The sequence below is a fragment of the Myotis nattereri genome (genome assembly GCF_964212035.1).
Source record: "Myotis nattereri genome assembly, chromosome: 11".
In the NCBI taxonomy this organism is placed as follows: Eukaryota; Metazoa; Chordata; class Mammalia; order Chiroptera; family Vespertilionidae; genus Myotis; species Myotis nattereri.
In genome coordinates this window covers 38,886,771-38,911,245 of record NC_138086.1, presented here as the reverse complement: position 1 = coordinate 38,911,245, position 24,475 = coordinate 38,886,771, and the positions used below count along the sequence as shown (strand labels likewise).

At 37.1% G+C, this 24,475-nt stretch overlaps 1 protein-coding gene across 1 annotated transcript in view; it reads left to right on the top strand.

Annotated features, from left to right (window-relative positions):
- Positions 1 to 24,475, top strand: part of SEMA3E (semaphorin 3E) — a 220,421-nt gene that overhangs the window by 108,822 nt on the left and 87,124 nt on the right. Inside the window, exon 2 of the mRNA XM_081101912.1 lies at positions 16,212 to 16,372. Within this exon, the coding sequence (XP_080958038.1) occupies positions 16,212 to 16,372 (161 nt within the window). The remainder of the gene's footprint in view (positions 1 to 16,211; positions 16,373 to 24,475) is intronic.

Here is a 24,475-nt window from a genome sequence, read left to right as displayed (position 1 = left end):
GTTAAATCCTGAATTTGAATCCTTTGTACATTTGTACCAAAAACCTGAAAGAGATTTTGACCGCTGGATCAAAATAGTATGGCATTTATTTCAAACAAATATAATTGGTTAATGATATTTGAAAACCTAATTTTGTAAGTTCTGAAAATACAATGCAATTATTGGTTTCCTAAAAGTGCATGCTAAAGTCACCCAACTAACTCATTTTTCTTATGATATGAAATTGTATGTAAAAGATGTATTTTTTTAAAGAAGACCCAGTGATCGTTTTGCTTTTAATGATAAAAGAACCTAAATATGATCTCATAGACTCATTTTGTGGCAAGTTCACCTTCACTATAAAATATGCAATTAACTTTATAAGGTTTTAAAATGTGTTTGTGCAATCAACATTGGACAATTGTTGTATTAAATAATTATTTTTAGAAAAAACAATTAATTTTTTTGCTTCTTCCTTAACATGTTTATGGCACCTCCATGCTGCCTCCCCTGGGAACCCAGCAGAGCATTTGGAAGTGTTATGGGAAGGGGTAATTATGCTGTCCAGGGAATTTGTCAGGGAGCAGAGCTGTGGGAGATTAAAGGAGATGTGATGGTTGCAGGGGTCACAGCCTTGATTTTGAGCCAAGACTCACTATCACTTTTTTAATTAAGTCTGAAAACTAGAAAGCTATGGTGTAGTAACCACCTAGCACCAAGCAGGACACATCTGACTAATTGGAAAGGAGTGAGCATGAGCGTGGGGCTTAACTCCCAAAACAAAGAATGAGAACAACCAAATATGAATGGCAGTTCATTAAAACAAACACTCCGTAAATAGAGACTCTCCTATTATAATTGATGTACTCTCCCTTTGATATTTTAAAAATATAAACTCACTATTCCTATTTCAAAAGTATGAATAAATTAGCTCCTCTTCTAGCTTGTCCTTATGGAAGGCAAAAACAGCTTTCATTAGTAATGAAGCTTTGAATCCAGAGCATTTTTGTTTTTGCATATTCAATAAAGTTTTAAAAATCATATTTATAGTATTAATGCATATTATCTTTATTACTGTACTACACCACAATTAAAAAGAAGGCACACGTTATGTCATACGGTCACATTCAAAGTACAGAAATAGCTCATTAGGATATTTAAAATACCTTATTTACCTAATTCACTATCTTTTTGCCTTTGTTGTGGTTCCAATTCCTTTTCAGCACATTCCTTGGGTATTCAAACCTCAGATGATAAATTACTAATTTCAGATACCATTTAATAAGACTAAGTTTTATAATTGCAAAATCATTTGTTATAGACATTTGACAAGCTTTATTCTTTCTTATTAAACTCAAATTAATATTAAATACAGTTATCTCTAAAATATACATATCTGATTTTTTCCCTTTTGCTTCCTTTTGAAGTTATAGAGTACCAGAACCAAATATAATACCTTTTTGGAATGGAATGCCCATTCTTTTGTCTTGTTTTATCCAATGTCTATACTCAGAGTAAAATGAATGTACCCACTGCCTGTGTTTCCAGGGGTTGCTAGTTTGTGAAGGCTGATAAATGAAGACTCAGATCAAAGGTTTCAGCCTCGAGTAATTGAACAGTAGACATGCAGTTTTTGGGGGTTGCCAGCTTGGGAGATCTGTTAATTATATGTCCCTGTCTAAAGACTCTTCTTTTTTGAATGGGAAGTCTGTATTAAATACAGACTGGGATGGATTTGGGAGGGTGGAAGAAATCAGAAACCTGGATGTCCACTTCAGTTAAATTAATCATGGGAATCAAATAGGTGAAGATGTTAGTACTAGAAGATTTTTGGACAAGTTTACTTTATGGGCCTAAACAGTGCCTAGCATTCACCTTCCAATCAGTTACAATTTTCTTTTCCATTTCTGTTGGATAAACAAATGAAATTAGCAAATTGTGACCTTTCTCTTTTGTACTGAGGTAACCCTGATATCATATGCTGCTCCGTTCTCACAAAACACATTCCATATATTGCAATAACCAGAATATGCAGCATTCTCTTGCTGTTTTAATGTTGCTATTAGAGAAGAGAGAGGGACCTTTACCTTGACCCTGACCTCAACGGACAAATGGAGATCTCATTAGACCCTTACCCCTTAGAAGCATTCAGTTGCTGGTAGGCAGAGACTAGCTGTGCTCAGACCTTTTTAAAAAATGCTTATTTACTGAATAGAAAATGGCAATCATTGGGAGTAATCATGAATGTTGTTTGATACTCCTTTCAGTGGAGAATATGACATTAGAACACTGACAAATCTCTGTCATGGTGTCCTAAAAGACCTGCTTTATTTCACCTTATAAAATAAACATATTTACGCCTGACCCAAAGGAAGTGTTCACCTCTAAAACTGACAGGCTCTTCATACAATTTCCCACCACATTTTTTCATTGCATGAGTTAGACATGGCATGAAGTCTTTTAGACTAGCTAGATTTCTTTTCTTTTTTTAATTAAATTTATTGGGGTGATAAATTCAAAAAACCATACAGGTTTCAAGTGTACAATGCAATAAAACATCATCTGTGCACAGCACCGTGTGCCCACTGCCTAGACTAGCTAGATTTCTTACCTCAATGCCTTAAACACCTTACAAATGACAGGGGACACACATAGTTTATTAAGAAATCTGCGTGTTGAAAGCTGCTCAAAATCAAACTCGTAGCACTCAACACAGAGATTTATTTTTGAGTTTATCCCCCTTTTAATGGTCATAAATCTGAGAGATGAAGCACCATCTTTTAAAAATAAACTTTCCTCCAGTTGAAATATTCAAAGTTAACCATTATACAAAATATGTGATATCTTAAATAAAATTATTTTCTTGAACATTGTACAGAATAGATTCATCACATGAGAGGTGTCTTATGGGGCAGGTGAAGGACATTCCATTCAATACCAACTAATCACAGCATGGAATATGTATATATATATGAACATGTAGGCACAGCCATATTTGCTTCCATTATGAATATGTTGCTATAATATTCAATTAAGAATGTTTTTCTCAGCCCTTCTGGATCTTATCTGTAATGCCAAGCAGTGATTAGTTTCATTTTCCTCCCATTATTGACTAAAGATTGGATAATGACTGCAACATTTTGGCGAGTTTGATATCCTAGCAATTATGTGTAACCAACCCACAAGTTCACAAACCTATGCTTATTATATGCTTTCAATTTTTATAGCTTACCTAATAGCTGAACCTCAGCAGAATTATTCCACAGCAGAAGTTCTCAGTTTTGTGTCATATTAGAATTACATGGGGGAGATTTTTTTTTAATGCCAATGTCAAACCTTACACCATACTGTCTTGGTGAGGGACCCAGGAATCAGCCTTTTCTTAGAGCTTCCAAGTGCAACCAAGGTAAAGACTCACTGTTCTTAAAGAAACAGAAACACCAATATCAGCAAAAAGTCAGCCCCCCACACTGAGCACTAAATTTACCATTAAAATCATGTTTTTCTGTCAGGTTGATGGGTGCCAAAGTAAATTTTTGACCCAATTATTTAGACTTTTGTGACACCATTCAGACACACCCTGGTATGTCATGGAGTGTGTCTGATTGCCTCCAGAAAACGAGGCCAAAAGTGAACAATTTAGTTGGCTCTGGAGTCCCTCTTTTGGCAACAAGGCAAAGCTATGTGCCAGGACCTAGAAACCTGGCCTGTTAGGGCAGCACTATGAAAGTTGGACTGATGTCAACTTTGCACCCCTACCACCCCCACACCCCCCCTAACGTGCTGTTATTCTTTCTTTCCACATGAAAACACCCCTCCTCTAGGTTTATCTAATGTTACATTTACCCAGGACCCAGTTCAATTATTCATGAGAAGCTAAGTTATTAGTTGATAAAAGTTTAAGGTATAATCCCTCCCAGAGGTTCCAAAATTTTAATAGGGTTTCGTGAAGGACAGACATATCAAAGTTGTAAAACTTTAATGACAGGCATGACTAGGAGAGGATTACATAATTGGACTCTATGGGCCCTCTATATTACCCTTCTTCAAATTATACCACATCGGTAGTCTTACTCATTAGATCAGCCCCCCTGGAAAACATTAAGCTTCTGTTCATAGTAAATTCAGAGAACTCACTATTACCTGATCAAAAAATCTCTTTTTGTTCTTTTGGTTCCAAATATGATGTCTCCTTGGTCATATAAGTAGGATAGTTACTTACATTAGAAATTAGTTCATTATTATTTTACTCATGGTAATTTACCACTAAAAATGCTTTATTTACTAAGGGAAGTGTGCTAATTAATTGCCTTCCAAAACTTTAATTTACTCTAAATCATTTATTATCATAAAATACCTTATAAGATGTCATACATTCTATGCAGTATCAATGGATATTAAAAACATGAATGAAGTAACTATAGAATTTCAAATACTGCAATTGAGTTTTTAGGAATAACAGCCACAGTTAGAAACCTTGCCTTTGTCAAATAAAATTATGTTGCCAGTCAATCGTTTAGTTAATTTCTTTAATGTTCTGGAATGGTCTCATAAACATTTTAACTATTTGTAAGCATTTAATAATTTAGATATAGCAATAAATGTCTGTATATTGTATATAGAAAATTAGAAGTTTCACTGAGAGCTGTAATTGATAAATTCTACAAAAACAGGCTAGGGCTTGATAGCTTTAAATACCTCAATATCATGTCTATTAAGTTTTATTATTTTTGTCAATATGAACTGTAACAAAAATTATCATTTCTTGACATTATCTCAATTTTAATTACCATTTTTTTCTTTCCACTGTTGCAAAGTGAGAGAAAATGTTGAAGTGAAAGATTTTATACTTCCTGTTTGCCTCTGCTTACCATCACCCTCCCCACATTCACATTCTTTGTTTTGTCTCTGTCTTTTAGAGAGAGAGAGAGAGAGAGAGAGAGAGAGAGAGAGAGAGAGAGAGAGAGCTGTTTTAAAGTGATAAATCCTGCAGTCACTAACCTTATACATTCTAAGAAATTGCATCATCACTCTGAAGGGCATCTGCCACTCAGGGAGGTTAATGCATTTGCTGCTTTCCAGTGGCAGAGGCTATCTCTTCTTAGCCATGACAGGACAAGAAAATTGACCTCCTGTTCCCAATTTCATATGGAATTTTTTCCCCAGATAGGGGCAGTGACCCTGCCAGAGGGATCCAAGTGCATGTAAAATCACATTTGACTTGATGATGGATGGCCAGTTATGCAGATGCAAGCATCTGTTCTGATAAAGTTGGGGGCTGGGATAGGACACCTATGTGTTACTGCATTTTACTCTTGCCTCCAGCTGGGAGAAATATTTTAAGAAATTCCATTTATTCCCAAAGGAGATGATGGGCAGTCCTTTCCTAAAATATAAAATGAGGACCTGATCTTGAATTTCATGACAGAATTTATGGGTCATTCTTTTATGTTTTTAATACATTTTTATTGATTTCAGAGAGGAAGGAAGAAGTAGAGATAGAAACATCAATGACAAGAGAGAATCATTGATCAGCTGCCTTCTGCACACCCTCCACTGGGGATCAAGCCCGTAACTCGGGCATGTACTTTGACTAGGAATCGAACCATGACATCCTGGTTCATAGGTTGACACTCAACCACTGAGCCATACCAACCAGACTCATTCTTTTATCTTATTATCCTAATAAATTACTTGTCTAGAGCTAATTTTATACTTTGGAGTTCTCCAGTGAGTTCTACAAAAGACATTTTAACTTATCTCATAAAAATGTCTTCCAAGTTTTCCATGCTTTTTATTTTTAATTTATCATTTGTCCTCTTGTTCTCAGCATGTGGAAAGGTGTTTTCATTTGCCAAGTTACTTGTTTCCTGAGCACTAAGGTTTTGGCTTAGGTGATTACATTATAATTTATAAAGGTTTTGACAAATCTTTTCATTTTCCTAATGTTAGCATGACCTAATTAATATTTTCTCATTTTCTTAATGAATGCGTTATACCAGTATGAAGTTTGAATACATTTAATTTATAGCTTCCTCATTATATTTGAAGCTTATCAAAAAGTACAGGAGAGAAGATCAATGACAATAAATTGGTTATTTTTTGTCCCATAATGACATACTTTTTTGACATAAGAACTCAACAGATATAAAATTGTATCTTCAGCATTAATTCTTATCTCTTTGTACTGCAGAATTAATTCTGCAGTTCTCATTGGTTTGCAAAATTTTACAAATTTAAAAGTTCTAGAAAGTATCCTTTGGATATTTTTGATTTGTGTTTTCCCAACTGGAGATGATATAGTTCATGATGAGATACAGTTCGTGAAGCTAGAGGAAACCTCGCTAGTCACTCTCACCTACTCCTCCTTCTCATCCTACAAATGGGAAACTTAATCTCCTATAAATTGTATATTCAGCAGCAAAATTGGGAACAAACACAGGTGTCCATACATGTTTTAAATTAATTTTTATCTTTAAGAACATTATCTCCTCTTACGTATTTGACGTTAATAGAGGTTCTTTGTTTCCTTTTCTTCGCCTTCTGTTCTCTGTATTGTCTGATCCTTTGGGTCCCATTCTTTTCTGTTTGTTGTAATCAGGTTATACAACATAAGCACGGCTGCCAGGAGATAGCCTTGGGGATGTCTGGGGTAAATTATGAGAAAAGACTGAGGTACAGACTGGAGAACACCTACTTCCACAGGTGTCTGTGACCATTTATTATGGATAAATGCTATTTGATAAATGCATGAAATCAGGGAGACCCCTGTAACATACTCCTAAGAGATTTACCGTACTGAAACCCTATGACTAACCTGAGTCAACAAAGAAACTGTATATTTATACAAAGTCTCTGTTTATGGGTCAAATAACAAAATGAGCAAAATAATGTACTAAATCCAAAAAATATCAACATTCAAATGATACGTGACCTTAGGAAGGTTTTAACTTTCTCCGTGAGCTTCTTTTCCTATTCTATAAAATGGGCAGCATTGTCCATTCATTATTGGAATGATGTGAAGGGCAAATTAAATGACATCAATTGGATATTTTTTATGTGGTACCTACCACCCAAGAGCCTTTCTGTTCATCTGAATCTTTCCTCCCTTCATAGTTTTCAGAGAACACATGGGTGGTCTTTTGGGTACTGTTTGCTTTGTGACAGGTTGTAAACAACAGGGTTTTCTGGGAAGTGAATCGGTGCTTCTTGAGGACTGCTGGAAAGAGAAAACAGAAGAAGAATTTGTTAGCAGCTTAGTCACTAAGGCGACTTTTTGTGAAAGAAAGTCATCAGTGAATTGTACACATAGCATGGGCTTGCCTCCTCTCTTCATGTTTCCTTTAGTTAGCCACATCTGAAGAGAATCCACCCACCCAGGGGGCCTATTACCTATTAAGTGGCATCCGGTTCACATGGCAGCAGCTACAGTAATTGAGGCATGTAATTTAAGAGCAAATGAGCTTTTATTGGTTGTCTAACATTTCCAAACTGATCAAATGATGTCAAATAACGCACAGCCTCATTCCTACTATATCCAGATATACACCTATCAACAGTATTATTGGTATTATTTTCCTTGTCATTATAGTGATGAGTAGATTCAATTTCCATTTAATTAATGGACTATCAAAAGATTATAAAGTCACCTTCATTCTGCCTGGATTTGAAATTCAGTTATTATTCTGTCAGTAATGAAACTAGAAGGAAAATGTCATGTTAATAGAGAACGTGTCCAGATTACACCTGAGTCATTTTTCATGGAAATACGTCAGTCTGGAAAAGACATATTTTTAAAGGTGCAAATGTTCAGTATGTCAGAGTGTCAGAATGCAAACTTCTGGTACATCTGGAAGTCATTTTTTTCTTAGAAAGAATGTTTTGTAGGATTAAATTATATGGGTTAAGCGACGGCTTTATTTTCATAGAGTTGAGACTAAAGATCTTTGTTAGAGGTCAAGAGAGGAAAATGCCGAGGCTGCTGAGCTGTGATGCTTTAACACCATGTCAAGCCATGCACCAGTCTAGAAATTGACGCCTCTGTTCTTATAAAAACAACAACGAAGTTACACACTGGAAAACTCATAGAAATTTAAGGTTTAATAGTAATAGCACACATGTTGAAAGAATTTTTGCCTTCTATTCTGGTACTTCGAATTTAAATGTCAAGGGTAGGGGGGAGATAGTTTTTGTATAATGCATTTATTTTATTGAGCTCATAAATAAGTAGATGATAAAGAAACAAAAGAAATTCTCTAAGAAAATAAAGACTAATTTTCCCTTGCAAGCTGAGATGGATGTGGATTGAAAGACGGAATAGAAAATTATTCCAATCTACTGATGTTAGGAAAGCAAGGTTTTAACTTAAAATAGACTAGCTGTTGACACTGATCATAGTAATCGTGTACCTGCAAAATTTCCTATTTTACTGTAAGCCTATGTAATAAGCCTACAGAGAAACTACGTTCACTTGACAGAATATAATTAAGAAAGACCAGTGTCTGCAGGGGGGATTTTTATTTAATGCCATTGGCCAATAATTTATCAACATTAATGGAAGGAAGGAAGGAAGGAAGGAAGGAAGGAAAGAAGGAAGGAAGGAAGGAAGGAATCCATATACATATATTAGCCATCCATTTGGTACTATGAATCATTGGATTCTTACAGCAACCCACTAATTAGTTATTATTATCTCCATCTTCACACATGGAGTTGAGGTTCAGAGTTCATTCTTTGCACACGTCCTTACAGAGTGCAGCGCCTACTAAACAAATGGCGAGCACCGGTCTAGGCTCTGGGAATGTCAGTGACCAGGATGAAAAAAGTCACCCCTCTTATGGAACCCGTTCCCTGTCAGAGGAGGAAGAAAATATGGAAGTAAAGAAAAATAGAAACAAACAGAAAACAAAGCCAAGTGTGCTTCAGGCAATAAAGGATATTAACGGCGAGGATAAAAGTGAGAGTGCCTAGGTGACAGCTCCAGTTTCTTAGACTGGGCAGACTTCACAGAGGAAAGATCCAAAGGACAAGAGGAGCCAGCCCTGTGGAGGTCCGGAGGCACATCAGACGGAAAGGAGGAGGCAGGCAGAGCTCTACAGCCCATGCCCTGGAGCTGCGTGAGCAAAGGAGAAAGTGGGGCAACATCCGAGTGAGGTGGGCAAAGGGCAGAGTGTGACAGACTCTGAGCCAGGGTTTTTATCTAAAGAACATCATGATCCGATTTCTATATTTAAAGGAAGTCACTGGCTACTGTGAGGTAAACCGATTGGGTAAAAGAGGAACTGGGAGAGAGCAGAAGCAAGAAAATAGGAGGCTCTTTTTCTGGTCAATTGAGTAGTTGTAGTGAAGATGTTGAGGACAGATAGTGTGGCCTTCAGGAAAAAAAGAATCAGGACAAACACTAGATTTTTGCCAAAATCCAAAGAACCATTTACTAAGAGTAGAAGACTGACAGAGTTGGTTCAGGGGTAGAAAACCAGAGTTAATTTTTCATTTTCTAAATTGGAGAAGTTTCTTTATTAAGGCGATGGCAAGGATGCACTTGGTTTAAAAAGTATAGATTTGAGGGGTCAATATAGTATATAAAAATTGAGTCATATTATTTTGAAGAATTTAAAATATCAAATACTAGTATTATTTGAATCAGTATACGGTAAAGTAAAATGCAATTCCAATTTTAGTTAATTTGCTTGTTTTTTGTTATGTAGCATTATTTATTAAAGAAAATATAATGTGTTATAGAACAATGATAAAGTAGTTTGAAAAATATACAGAATTTCAACAAAAACATAAAAATTTAGATGTGGGGGAATGGGTGAATATGTTCAAAAAGTTTAGAGCTTCCATTATATGCCCTGGCTGGTTATGCTCAAAGTTAGAGCGTTGTGGGTTCGATTCCCGGTCAAGGGCATATACCTCTCAGTTGCAGGCTTGATCCTGGGCCTGGTTTGGGCATGTGTGGGAGGCATCAATGTTTCTTGCTATATATCTACTTCCTCCCTGCCCTGGACTCTATCTATAAAATTAATGGAAAAAATATCCTTAGGTGAGAATTACTTTTTTAAAAAAGTACAAAGGCAGTCAGAGAAAGACAAATACCACACGATCTCACTTATGTGTAGAATCTAATGAGCAAAATAAACTGACAAACAGAATAGAACCAGAGGCACGGAGACATGGAACAGGCTCAGGAATATTCGAGGGGAAGGTGTGGATAAAAGGGGAAGAGATTAGCCAAAGAACATTTTGCTTAGCCCATGGTCACAGATAAGTGTGGTGAAGGCCAGTAGATGGGGTAGGCTGGGAGAAGGTGGGCATAGATTGAGGGAAGTGGTGGATATCTATAGCAGTGTCAACAATAAAAACAAATTTAAAATAAGAAATTAAAAAAGTACAACTTCCAGTTACAAAATAAATAAGTCATGGGGATGTGTGTAGATCATGATGACTATAGTTAACAATACTCTGTTGTACATCTGAAAGTTGCTAAGAAAGTAAATCTTAAAAGTACCCATCACAAGAAAAAAACTGTATGAAATGATGCATGTGAATTAAACTTCTTGTGGTAATCATTTGCAATACAATCAAATCATTATGTTGTATACCTTTAAGTTATGCAATGCCCTGGCCAGGTGGCTGATTGGTTGGAGCATAGTCCCATACAACAAAAGGTTTCAGGTTTGATTTCCAGTCAGGGCACAAGCCTAGGTTGCCAGTTTGATCCCACTTGGGGCATGTAGGGGAGACAACGGATTGATGTTTCTCTCTCACATTCCTGTTTCTCTCTCTCTCTCTCTCTCTCTCTCTCTCTCTCTCTCTCTCTCTCTCCCTCCCTCCCTTCCTCTCTCTCTCAAATCAACAAAAACATATCCTCAATGAGGAGTTTTTAAAAATAGTCTTTAAACCTCCTTTCAACTCTTGCCCCCTTTGGCTTTTACGTAATTCAAAACCAACTGGCATTTAAAAAACAAATCTGGTTATAGAATTGCTCTTAAAGCCTGTGCAGGCCCTCCCATTACATTTAGAATAACATGTCACACTTTACAAGACTCTAAAGGAACACTGAATGAATGACACATTGTGGTCCCAGTTCAGGGTACCCCTGGTATGCAGATTCAGGTTAGGAAGCTATTAACATAGGACTTTCTCCTTTGTCCTCCAATGAAATTAGAATATAATCATAATTAAACAATTTGGCAATCAAAAATAGTTAAATCACTGACGTTTAGGTAGTACATTTTACATTCTATGATTTTTAGTTCAATAATTTAAATACAAGCACATAAACACATACAGTACACGGATAGACAATAATACTGTGTAACCATGGCCCAGGGTGACCTCGTGTTCATAGAGGAGTTCAGAGACCTGTAAGCCTGAATACCATGTATAATACTGGCTATTAAATATATATATATCAGAAATGAGTAATCTTAAAATTTTGACACTATTTTGTTTTCCTTGACCGAGGAAGTAAAAGGCTATTTAATATGTAGGCTGTTCGTATGTACATTCCAAGTCTTTCTGCTTTCGTTGAAGAAGTTTATGATAAAACTTGGAGCAGCACAATGCCAATGCCTATTTCTTACCTTTGACTTGTAAGAAAGATAGAATCTAAAAGTTCAGAGAATTCATGAAAGACCAGCCACAGACCATTGCTAGAAAGACTAATCAGCAAATCATTGAACTATTCCCTGTTTGCACTTAAAAAAGTCAATTGCTTATTTCTTTACTACTCTGTTTCAACATTATTACAAGCCATTAGTGATCATTGATCAGATCTGTCAAAATCAGTGAAGCATGTTGCAAGAAGCCCTTTCCTTTTGAACCATCAAGAAATTGAAGAACATTTCCAATGGTTATTTCCATATTCCATTGTTATTAATGCTTCCTATGTGTGCAACTCAATATGTTATTGTTGACTTCACTTTAGATATGCATTGAATAAAAGAATTTATTAAAAAATAATGGGTCTCAGGAAGTCGCTAGTTTGCAGGTGACAGTGGAAGAAGTGTACATCAAGAAGGAAACATCCCTCCCTTGAAGATCTGTTTTTTGTTTGAGAATTGAAAAAATGTGCACTCTCTCCACCCCGTTTACACACGGAGGTGTGGAATTTAAATATGTTTTGACAAAGTGAGAACTGTCTCTGTAATATATTGCTGTCAATGAGTTTTAGAACTATTTCCCTTGCAGGTTAAGAAGAAAGGCCAGGAGAGGAAATGACTAAATCCTCTGTATGTCTTCATTGACAGCTGATAATTAACGTGCAGCTTAGCAATAATAATTAGTTCCCTCTTGAGAAAATTTCCGGATGAACTCTTAGTTGGCATAGCTCAGTTTCATCTTGTTTCTTTGTCCACTGCCTCCCCCAAGTAATTCATGTTATTTTTAGAGGAAGAAAAACTCAAGATGAGCTCCCTCCTTTTTACCGAGTCAGCCCTGTCCATTGTTTGCACTGTGTTTTCTGGAGATTACCTGAGATTAGAGTGTCTGCTGTCCCCCTCTTCCTGTATGTTTTCTGATTCTTTCATGTAAGCAGCTTGAAGCAGTCTGAAGGGATAAAGAAGTTAGCCATCACTTAGTAAATATGCCGAGTCCGCGGACTATAATTTGGAACTAAGATCACTAATAATATTACTGAAAGTGCTAGCTCTAAAACTAAGAGAAAAAAAATTGAGGAGAAAAGCTTTCTGCTCGACCTTCCTTTGGCTTTAGTATACACCAAGAAACAAATATTTTAATTTTCTCAAAAGTAAGATGAATGAAAATGTCACGAATTGATAAATGAAAGCAACATGAAAAATTATGTAGTTATTTGAGACAATTTATAAAATAGGAATTAAAGTTAATAACAATTAAAATTGATATAAAACTGAATTTTTCTGTTGATGTTATTGCTGTTGAATTATTTTGAACTATAACAAGCCCAACTATTGAATATTGGGGAAACCTTCCATTTTATCTTGTTATTTTTTTTCTTTATTGATTAAGGTATTACATATGTGTCCTTATCCCCCTTTCCCCTGCTACCCCTCCACTCATGCCCTCACCCTCCTGGTGTCTGTGTCCATTGGTTATGCTTATATGCATGCATACAAGTCCTTTGGTTGATCTCTCCCCCTAACTCCCACCTTCCCCTACCTTCCCTCTAAGGTTTGAATGTCTGATCAGTGCTTCTCTGTCTCTGGATCTGTTTTTGTTCATCAGTTTATGTTGTTCATTATATTCCACAAATGAGTGAGAAGATGTGATATTTATCTTTCTCTGATTGGCTTATTTCACTTAGCATAATGCTCTCCAATTCCATCCATGCTGTTGCAAATGGTAAGAATGCCTTCCTTTTTTTTACCGTAGTGTAGTATTCCATTGTGTAGATGTATCACAGTTTTCTAATCCATTCATCTGCTGATGGGCACCTAGCCTGTTTCCAAATCTTAGCTATGATAAATTGTGTCGCTATGAACATAGGGGTGCATATATCCTTTCTGATTGGTGTTTCTAGTTTCTTGGGATATATTCCTAGAAGTGGGATCACTGGGTCAAATGGGAGTTATGAGGCTCTACAAAATGCATTTGATTTTAGATACATAGCCCCCTAATAGACTTTCCCTAGTTGCTCCTGAAGAGAGTTTTATATATAATAGGTTACAGAGTCATTGTTAGAAGTATTGATCGACAGCCTCCTGGATTGAGCCCACAACCCAGGCATGTGCCCTGATTGGGATTGGAACCAACAACCACCTCTTGGTGCATGGGACGACACTCAACCAACTGACCCACACTGACCAGGGCTCTAACAAAGAAATAGGAACTGCCACCTTTAGATTATAAGAATTACAGCAAGTACAACAGAAATTGGCAAGTCATAAAATCAAGTGGAAATTGACATGTCTCTCTCTCTCTTTCTCTCTCTCTCTCTCTCTCTCTCTCTCTCTCTCTCTCTCTCTCTTCCTCTTTCATTTGTCTCTCTGTGCATACAAGGGTAATGAGGGCCTAATGACATCACTAGGCAACAAGCAAGGTCATCCCTAAATGGAATTAATTCATGGGGTGCCTCCTTTACTGATTGGGCTTCCTCTACATTTCAATTCATACTTTTTAATTTAGGCATGAACTAATCCACTGTAGCAACATTCTAGGGTAGAATCCTCATATTTGATTCCATTAATGACTTTCTCTATTTTCCAGCAAACTTATCCTGTAGATTTGTCATATTTCATATTGTTCTATGGATGAAATGTTCTGGTCACCTATATTCCACATTCTATCAGATGCATTCTATCAAAGGCATTGACCTTTAGAAAATGAAGTCATTTTCTAATTTTGTCAATATTTCCCAGGGAGCCCTCTTCAGGAATTCTCTAGCTTGCAAGGTCTAGTATTACTATTGGAGGGAAGAGGTCCTTGGCCCCACCTGTTGCTTGTGGGAGTGGGCTTCTTTAGATATCCCAAGAAAAAGAATTTTCTGAGACTTGCATGGGAGAACGAGTGATTTTTATTTGCATATAATTAAATCCCTTTTCCAAGGTTGCATTTCCCTCAGCCTCACCAAGGAAGAAGTCCCATTTTGCCTTTAGCAGGACTAAAATCAAAGCCAATGTTTGGAGCTTCCATTACATGTTGGAGCAATCCAGCCCAGCATCAGGCTAGCTTGGGTTGTATTCCTAGTTACAACCCATCAGTCCATTGCATGTGGGGTCCACAGGGCCACATGGCTATAGAGAAAACATGGGAGAATGCAAAGAAGCAGGAACAAGAGAGCGAGCTGTGAGCCAAAAGAGCTGAGAGATAGAGATAGATAGAGATAGAGATAGAGATAGAGATAGAGATAGAGATAGAGATAGAGATAGAGATAGAGATAGAGAGCACATTTTTCTTTAGGGGATTATGTATTTCCAAATTTTTGTGGTCCTGCAGTAGCCCTACCCGTTCTGACCAATGATCTTTGTCCCCAGGTTTGACTGACAGGCACCTTCCCTAGTCACGCCCACTTCACTGAGCATGCATCTATCTCCCCTTTGTTGGACCCCTTCCCGCAGTGATCTGTAGGGAATGGGCCAGTGGTTCCCTGCGAGTATGAAATTGAAGCTTCCTAGTGAAGCTGCCTACATGACCATGTTTACAATGTGTCACCTTCCTTTCACTCCTTTCCTATTATTAATAACTGACTAATTACAATGGTATCAGTATTGGGGATGATATCCTCTCTCATCATCAAAGACTCTCATATATCATTTACCAATCATAAGTACTGAACTGCTACATGCAATTAAATACCTTCAACAAGCAAACAAATGTATACACATAACGTGTTTCCCTGATTCTGACTTCCTAAATTACATGTATGTTAGTTAAAACAAACAATTTGTAATTTCTGATGTTGGGAAGAATGCATAACAGTAGCCAAAACACAGTGGTAGAAAGTAGGTCTCCACCAGGTTTATCACTCGTCCCCCCTATACTGAATGCTACCATGGGTTACCTCATTGTATTAACAAACCTGATCTTTCCCGGACTTGAACAATTTGACTTTGGACATGACTTTCAAAACCAATTTCTGAGTTGGTGTTTATCTGGAATTAAAGGGGAATATTTATTGTAGATTTGGGATGTTTGTTGCACATAGAGAAGTAAATATAAAAGTCATTAATGGAGTTTTCCACACAGCACTTAAAGACTGTGAAGAGCCATTCTTTCTGTATTTAAAAACATAGGGTAAATACCTTAAGCTGAATTGAAGTTTTGAGATTCATAAACTTATAAAAGATTTTAACTCCTGCACATTAAAATATATTCCTAGTTGCACACCATTTTTTACATAATGCACAAATATTTTTTAACTGTTTCCAGTTTTGAGATATAGTTGTGATATAACATTGTTAAGTTTAAAGTGTACTGCATATTGATTTGATATGTGTATATGTTACTAAATGACTACCTACCGCAAGAAGTTTAGCCTCCAACAAGTCACATCGTTAGAATTTTTTTTCTTTTGAAAACTTTTACGAACTTTTCCCTTAGGAACTTTCAAATATACAATATAGAATTGTTAATGCACGGTGTATTTTTAATCTTTTTGAGTAATACTTTTTACAACCTTTATATTTCTGATAAAATGAATGTAAACTACACAGTTCCAATAGGTATAAAAAATGGAGCCATGAGAAAAGTATTATAAAGGTATTTATGTTTTCTCTTGTGTTTAGCATTCATTTCCTTTTGCATTTCAGAGCTCTTGGAATTAAACAGAACATCAATCTTTCATAGTCCTTTTGGATTTCTTGATCTCCATACAATGCTGCTGGATGAATATCAAGAGAGACTCTTTGTGGGAGGCAAGAATCTTGTGTATTCCCTCAGCTTGGAGCAAATCAGCAATGGCTATAGAGAGGTATGGAAATATCAAACTGTATTTCAGGAGGGAAAGTAAAGAGGTGAGGGAGATCTTATCTTGCGTGAGTGTTATTAGGATTCTTTTTTTCATTACCTAAGTGATACTTCTTTTGAAAAAATGAAGTATTCATTAAAATGAAATCACCTTGAGAAAAGTTTATGAATTGAGGATATACAACATTGCACTTTTTAACACTGATCTCTGTATTCCCAGATGACCTCAGATTGGTGCATTTGACATCCCTCTTGGACGATGCTCCTTGTCACCGTATCCATTGTCCTGAAACTTGGGTTTGGAACATGCTGATTTATCAGCAGTCCCTGTAAGCTCTATTACTCCCCAAATCCCAGCCTTAAGAAATATGGATATAGCTAACTCCTGTACTTCTGTTGGTACTATCAGTAATAAAGGTGGATGGTCTTTAAACAAGGTAGATTTAAAAATAATATTACAATAGGCAAGTGTCCAACATTTTTTGAGAAACTATTAGCTATGATAAGAAAAATAGCTCTTAAAGTCTGTACTTATACAAAGTTAAATTGAGCTAAGTTTTTTTTTTTTTTTAGGCCCATATCAAACTTACATAAAACATGTAGAAATATTTAGATGATAGTATTTTTTGGCATAAATATAAGCATCTATATATATATAGCCAGTGACCATAACACCGGAATGACCTGAACGACCGGTTGCTATGATGCCCACTGAAGCCAGCGAACCCACCCGATCAGGGGTGGGGCCAGCTGGCCAACTTCCCATGGCCTGTCCCCCCAGCCAGCCCAGCCCCTGATCGGCCCGCCCCACCTTGAATCGCCCACAGCCCCTACCCCCTGCCAGCCCTGCCCCTGATCACTCCCCCTACCCCAATATGGGGCGGGGCCAGCCAGTCAACCTCCTGCAGCTCCTCCTCCTGCCCAGCCCCACCCCAATAATGGCAGGGTTGACCAGCCAACCACCTGCAGCCCCTCTCCCTGGCCAGCCCTGCCCCTAATGGGCCCCCACCACCACATTCAGGGGTGGGGCCCATTGGCCAATCGCCCTCAGCCCCTCCCCCAAGCTGGCTCAGCCCTAATCGGGCCTTGATCAGGGCAGGCCAGCCGGCCAACCTCCCACTGTCTCCTCTTCCCTACAGGCCCAGCCCTAATCCACCGTGATTGGGGCCGGGTTGGCTGGACCCCACCCATGCACGAATTCGTGCACTGGGCCTCTAATTTCTTTATAATTTACTTATTTATTATTGTGTGTCAAAATGATTGATGTTTATATTTGAAGGTCATTTTTATTAAAAATTTATGATTAAAAGCAGCATTCATTCATCCCTTCCAGTTCCTAAACCCAAGAAGAAATCACTTAAAATTATTTTTTTGTTTCTTCTGGTACCTACTCCCATATTTCTAAATAAAATTTTTGTACTGTTTTTTTGTGGGTTTTTATTTTTTTGTATCATTGATTTTAGATGCTACCTGTTGATGTACTAGAAGTCAACTTAAGGAAGATGAATTTTCTTCTCTTGCAGAGCTGGGCTCTGTTATTGTACACCACTTCACCAGCAACCTCCCAACCATCAGTTCCCCATTGCAAAATAGCTATACCACAAGTTTTAGTTAAGTAATAATTATTTACATTATTATAATTAGGAAAATAGATCACACTTTTTTCTTTTTTTGCAATTTTCTTATTTCCTAGGATTAAATATTATCCCCTATTTTTCATTTGCTTATATTTTTAATTTTCCCCAAACTCTGTACCAGAGTTTTTATATGCCTCTCAATATAATAAAACACATCAATTCCCATCAGTTCTAAATTTTTGGTGTGTTTTTTTTTAAAAAAATATATTTTTATTGATTTCAGGGAGGATGGAGAGGGTAAGAGGGTTAGAGAGATAGAAACATCAATGATGAGAGAGAATCATTGATTGGCTGCCTCCTGCACGCCCCACCCTGGGGATCAAGCCCACAACCCAGGCATGTGCCCTGACTGGGAATGGAACCATGACCTCCTAGTTCATAGGTAGATGCTCAACCACTGAGCCACGCCAGCCAGGACAGGTATTTAGATTTTAGCTTTTCTAGTGTGCAAAGCCAGTCAGCACTCATCTATATATTATAAAACTTCCAAATTGTTGCTGATATTTCTTTGGCAACTCTAAGTTCTGTTTGTCCTTTTTGAATTAGGACTTCTTACTTTTGTTTTAGTAGTATCAGAATGAAGTAAAATCACATATTGTGTTCATCTCCAAATCTCTTTTTTTCTTCATCTTTAATTTTATTTTCTCTGTAGCTCTGAAAAAATATTATTGATTTCTCTCTTTCCTCTTTCTCTCTCCACATAAAACACACACACACACACACACCATCCTCACTTAATGCCTTCGGTTGGTTCTTGGAACTGTGGAGAAAGACATATAATGAAATCAGTTTAATTGTTGGACACAAAAGTTGAGTGCTGTGGCATCTCCTCAACATTATAATGAAATGGTATTATTTGAGGAACTGGTGTGTGTGTGTGTGGTGTACACATCCAGAAGATATACACCAGGGATCTGACACCCAGAGATTAAGAGTCTGCATTATGGAAGTAGTTGTCCTTGGGTCAGGATTAGCTAACTCATAGAGTGGGAATCCACATGAATAACACGTTTTTAAGATGACTGTGTGTACACACAATCTCTTAACAATTTTCCTGAGCTGTTTCTTCCTATGTGGAACAAAAGCCAAGAAATAGCATGTGATTGCCCGTTAGAGTGGAGGAAATTGAATCGCCTACTTATTCTCCTTTATTGTTTTGGCCTAATTGTACCTTCAGGCCTTTAATGCTGGAAAGATTGGCTTTTATGGAGGAAATGACCTGTAAAAACTCTGTAAGGGTAAGAGACCTGAAGAGTGATGAGGTTTTACGAACTGCATCTTAGGGAGCTAAATAAAATAGCGTGTGGCCATTGAAGCCTCAGGGTGCCATCCAGCAAGAATGTAGCCACAGATTATTAACTCGAATAACTTCCTTGTACTCAAGGGTGAATCCTCATTTTTGTGGGGCCTGAAATGTGTATGATTTGGCGGACCTCTTCAGGAAATATAAGTAATTCAAACTTACAAATTTCACAATTGCTAAAGTCCCTCCCAGAACCATGAAAGATTAGGTGCCACTAAGAACTCCTGAAGCTTAAGCTTCAAGACTATAAAATAAGCTAGAAAATATTTATAATGTAATGGAGAAGATATGTATACATATGCCATATATATATATATATATATATATATATATATATATATATATATATATATTTCATAGATAGCATGTAACTCATGTATGGTCCAAATAAAATGCTAGGAAAGTATACAAAAGCTGGAGGTTGGGGTTTTCCTGGAGGATATATAATTTAAGTTGATTTTGAGTGATAGTTGGAATTTTGGTTCAGACAGATGGGTGGTGAGAATAGACTGAGTAAAGGGGAAGAAGGACAGACATTTTGAGCAGTTTGAAATGATGACTCTTCACCTTGGCGGAAGTAGATAGGTGAAGTGAGGGCATGTGGTTGGGGACAGGGTACAGAGTTCAGGATAGTAATGTGGTTGTGACCAGATCCTGAAGAACAGTGACCCTTGTGCTATTGAAAATAATCTTCTAGGCCAGCGGTTCTCAACCTGTGGGTCGCGACCCCTTTGGCGGTCGAACGACCCTTTCACAGGGGTCGCCTAAGACCATCCTGCATATCAGATATTTACATTACGATTCCTAACAGTAGCAACATTACAGTTATGAAGTAGCAATGGAAATAATTTTAAGGTTGGGTAACAACATGAGGAACTGTATTTAAAGGGCCAGAAGGTTGAGAACCACTGTTCTAGGCAATACAGGAACCAGTGGGAGAGTCTGAATATGCCCATACCACATTTAGAAGTGGACTTTAGTGTGATTGTTTTAGCAGCAGCATAGCGGATACATGGAAGGAAGAAGAGTACAGAGCCATGAAGCCAGGTAGCAGTTAGAATTTAAAGCCACATCCATCCCTCTTAGCAGCTTATGCTCTTTCCACTGTCACATTATTGAGAACCAGGCTACTGCTTTGCTGTGAACTTCACGTCTCCCAGATTGGTCTTGAGTGTAACATTAGTTCTGCCTTTTGTTATAAGGTGTTTCTTTCCTATCAGTTCTTATTAGCTTTGCATGACCACACTTCAGTAATGGTTAACGAACTAGTGGGACAGTTAGATGTTGGTGATAGTGGTAGACAAAATCACTGACCAGTGGGAGAGGAACTGGAGCTCCTTTGTTTACTTATGACAAAGGTTGAGAGCCCAGGACATTCTGTATGCAACCACAGATGAGAAATTAGCTTGTCTGTGTTTTGTCCGTATAGCTCCTTGCAATCTGTGCACATTTGAAAATTATGAAAACTTTCTAAAAAAACAAATCACAATTATTAACTAGTTTGGAGCATAATATTTTCTTTATTTCACAAAGAAAGCAAAAGTGGATGTTTGTTTATTTAAGCTATATTTTATGGGATTTATAGAATAGCTCATATTTAGTAATAAATTTTTTAAATAAACTTTCACCCAGACTTTTTGTTTGTAAATTTCAAATTTTTTTTTTCTAAAATTATTCTCTCCACTATTATTTTAAGCTAAATTTACACTAGTTAATTTGGATACCTGTAGGTTTAGCTCTGTTAAACACTTGTTTGTAATAATATTTATACTTTCTTGTTTATTCACTTGATTGCATCAAAGGCAAAAAAATATATTTTAGAATTTAATTTTTAATTGAGTAGAGAAAGATATCCTATATAATAAATGGCTAATATGCAAATCGACCAAATGGTGGAACAACCAGTTACTATGACATGCACTGACCATCAGGGGGCAGACACTCAACACTGGAGCTGCCCCCTGACAGTCAGTGAGCTCCCACAGGGGGAGAGCTGCTCAGCCAGAAGCCCTGAGCCAGGGTCACAGCTGGCAAGTGCAGTGGCAGTGATAGGAGCCTCTCCCGCCTCTATGGCAGCACTAAGGATGTCCACCTGACAGCTTAGGCCCGCTCCCCACGGGCCTAACCTGTCAGTCGGACATCACCTGAGGGTTCTCAGACTGCAAGAGAGTGCAGGCTGGGCTGAGGGACCCCCCCTGCCCCCAAGTGCACGAATTTCATGCACTGGCCTCTAGTTAAACTATAATTTATATATAAATGGAAGATTGTATTTCACATATTGAGGGCAATTTAGTAAATATCATTCATTAACAAGGACATGCATCAGACCAATAATATTTGTGTAGTTTTAATATTGTTTTAATTCAAATGCTTTGGAGTATAAACATTTCAAGTACAAATTGTGTCTATAATCCAAAATATTACAATCCTGTCATATAAAGTACTTGAATAATGACAGACACTATAATTAAGTATAAAAGGATAAACACTAAGAAGGGTAATACTGGTCAGATTAAAGACTACCATTTATAAACCATTTATTGCTACCATTTATTATGACTCTTAATGTGTTATATTTAAAATATATTCTCTGGATTTTAATGGTATTTATAGGACATAATAAATACATTGACGGACACTGGTACTATACACATATGTAAAGTATAGAAAGAAAAACTAAAATTTAAACACATTTTATTAGAATAATAGAATTAGGAAGAGAATATTAAGTATAATTATAATAGCATCTGAGTCAATTAAATATATTTCATAAAAAGAGACATATTAACTAAATAAATTTATTTTTTAATATCAAAGGAGATCATCTTTCTTTAGGTCAACAGTTCTCAACCTGTGGGTCGCGACTCCTTTGGCGGTCGAACGACCCTTTCACAGGGGTCGCCTAAGACCATCCTGCATATCAGATATTTACATTACGATTCATAACAGTAGCAACATTACAGTTATGAAGTAGCAACGAAAATAATTTTATGGTTGGGTCACAACATGAGGAACTGTATTTAAAGGGCCAGAAGGTTGAGAACCACTGCTTTAGGTAATGAAATTATTTCTTTTTTGTTCATTTGTTCTTGCTCTACAAAATCTTGCATGTCAAAACTACTTGTAACAATAAATTGTTAAATCCTGAATCCTGATATAATTATGAGACTCAATAGGGAGTCCAAGAAAGATTACTTTGTAATTTAATTTTTATTTTATTTTTCTTCTTTGAGATATGCAAGAATAGTAAATGGACTCTTAATGTGCATGGAAACAATTAAATTATATTGGGCTATTGTGATGAAATGATGTATATTTAACCTTTTGCTTATTGTACCTTTTTTGATGCAGAGAATGTGGAAATATCATTATGCCCTGTTGTTTAATTGCCTTTAAAAATGTCTTGTGCAGAACAAATAGGTTAATTTTATGGGTTTTGTTGATGCTAAACTCTGGAGCAGAACCAAAAGACATTCTGTCTGCCAAAACAAATGAAGAAAATTATTTTACTATCTTCCCTTCCTAACATTTGTACATGATGGCTTTAAAATAACTCTCTATTTCCAGTGAGGTCTTTCTCGGTCATTTTTCTCACCTGAATGAACATCTGAATGCAATCCCTAGTCTGTGAGATTTTGTTTTAAATAAACCAAACCAATACAACAACAACAAAATACAACTTGAGTAAATCTATAATTACAGTATTCTTTTGGAGAGTTCCAATGTGTTGGACTTTACAGTGTTGAGTGTTCATAATATAATCTCTACCTCTCCCTAGCTTTCATCTACCCAGAGTTATCTGGTTAAGATCCTTTTCTCTGCCCTCAGAAATCCTACCTCTCTTTCAAAGCCTGGATTATGGCTACAATCTTACAAATGTCCTTCCTCATTAAACTGCAAATTAATTTTCTCATTTATTTGACACTAAATACAATGTTTTCCTGTCGCTGAATCTTATTTTTTCAAACTTGACTAGAATCTCCTTTAGTAAATTTCAAAGAATGTGATAAAGGTATGTGATTAATACAAGTTAATCAATAGACATGGTACAAGCAATGGCTGCATTTAAGACATTGTGCCATATGGGCATCGGCAGGGATACAGAAAGAAGTCACTGTCTTGCCCTTTGTAGCTTATCTATCATAACAAAAGCGCAATATGCTAATTAGACCTGACGTCCTTCAGGACAAAACCTGGGGGGCGAGGGGGGTGGGGTGGGACAAGGCCCTTGCACGAATTTCATGTGTTTCCCAACAAAACCTGAGGTAATGATTCTGTACACTTGTCATTCTTGGGTTCGCGGCCAGAAACAACATATTCTGACAATCCTAGGAAGGCCATTTAATTCTTCGCCATCACGTTATGCAGTATCTTTCTCTTCCCGGGCAAGAACGAAGCATCTGCGGCGTTCTCTCTCTCAAGACGCGCTCGCCTGTCCTCATTTCACAGACACTGGCAGAAGACAGGGGACTCCTGGGTCAGAGACAAAGGACTTTGTTACCCCGGCACAGCATGCAGCGTGAGCTGTTCGTTTCTCCCTCAGGTTCCCTGGGCGTGAGGCAGAGCAGCCTAGGTAGATGCCGCCCAGACAGGGACTATGTGTTACACCCGATTAACCAGCCTCAAGCTTAGAAACTCTCAGTCTTCGAAAGGGGCTGCAAGCAAACTTGTCCCAACTTCTGCCCAGAGGGATTCAGTATTGTTATTATCCTGGTCCTGAAACAACTCTTTCATTTGCCCTGAAAGGAGGTTCTATCTTTATCTCCCAAGGCTGTTTGAAAAGAGAGCGTGGAACAAAAGCTGTCAGTAGATGTGCAGAAATGCTATAGAGAATTGTCCTTGCCCCGTGTGCTGAAATAGTCCTGGAAATAATCATGATGAAGCAGTGATGTAGGAGAACATGGGGTGGCATGTTGAGGTTTTATTATTGGCCTGGATATTATTTCGTCATTGAAAACCTGAACTTGGCATAGGTTTTCAATGACGAGATAATACCCAGGTTATTGGTTAACCTATATAATACGTTGAAATTGTGGAAATACAGTTTTAAAAATTATTTTTATGATGATGAGAAAGGAATAAGAAGGGATGATAATATTCTAAGAAGAAAAAGTTCTGCATTTCGTAAGTTAAGTATGTTAAGAATATAAAGCATTATTCTGAATTA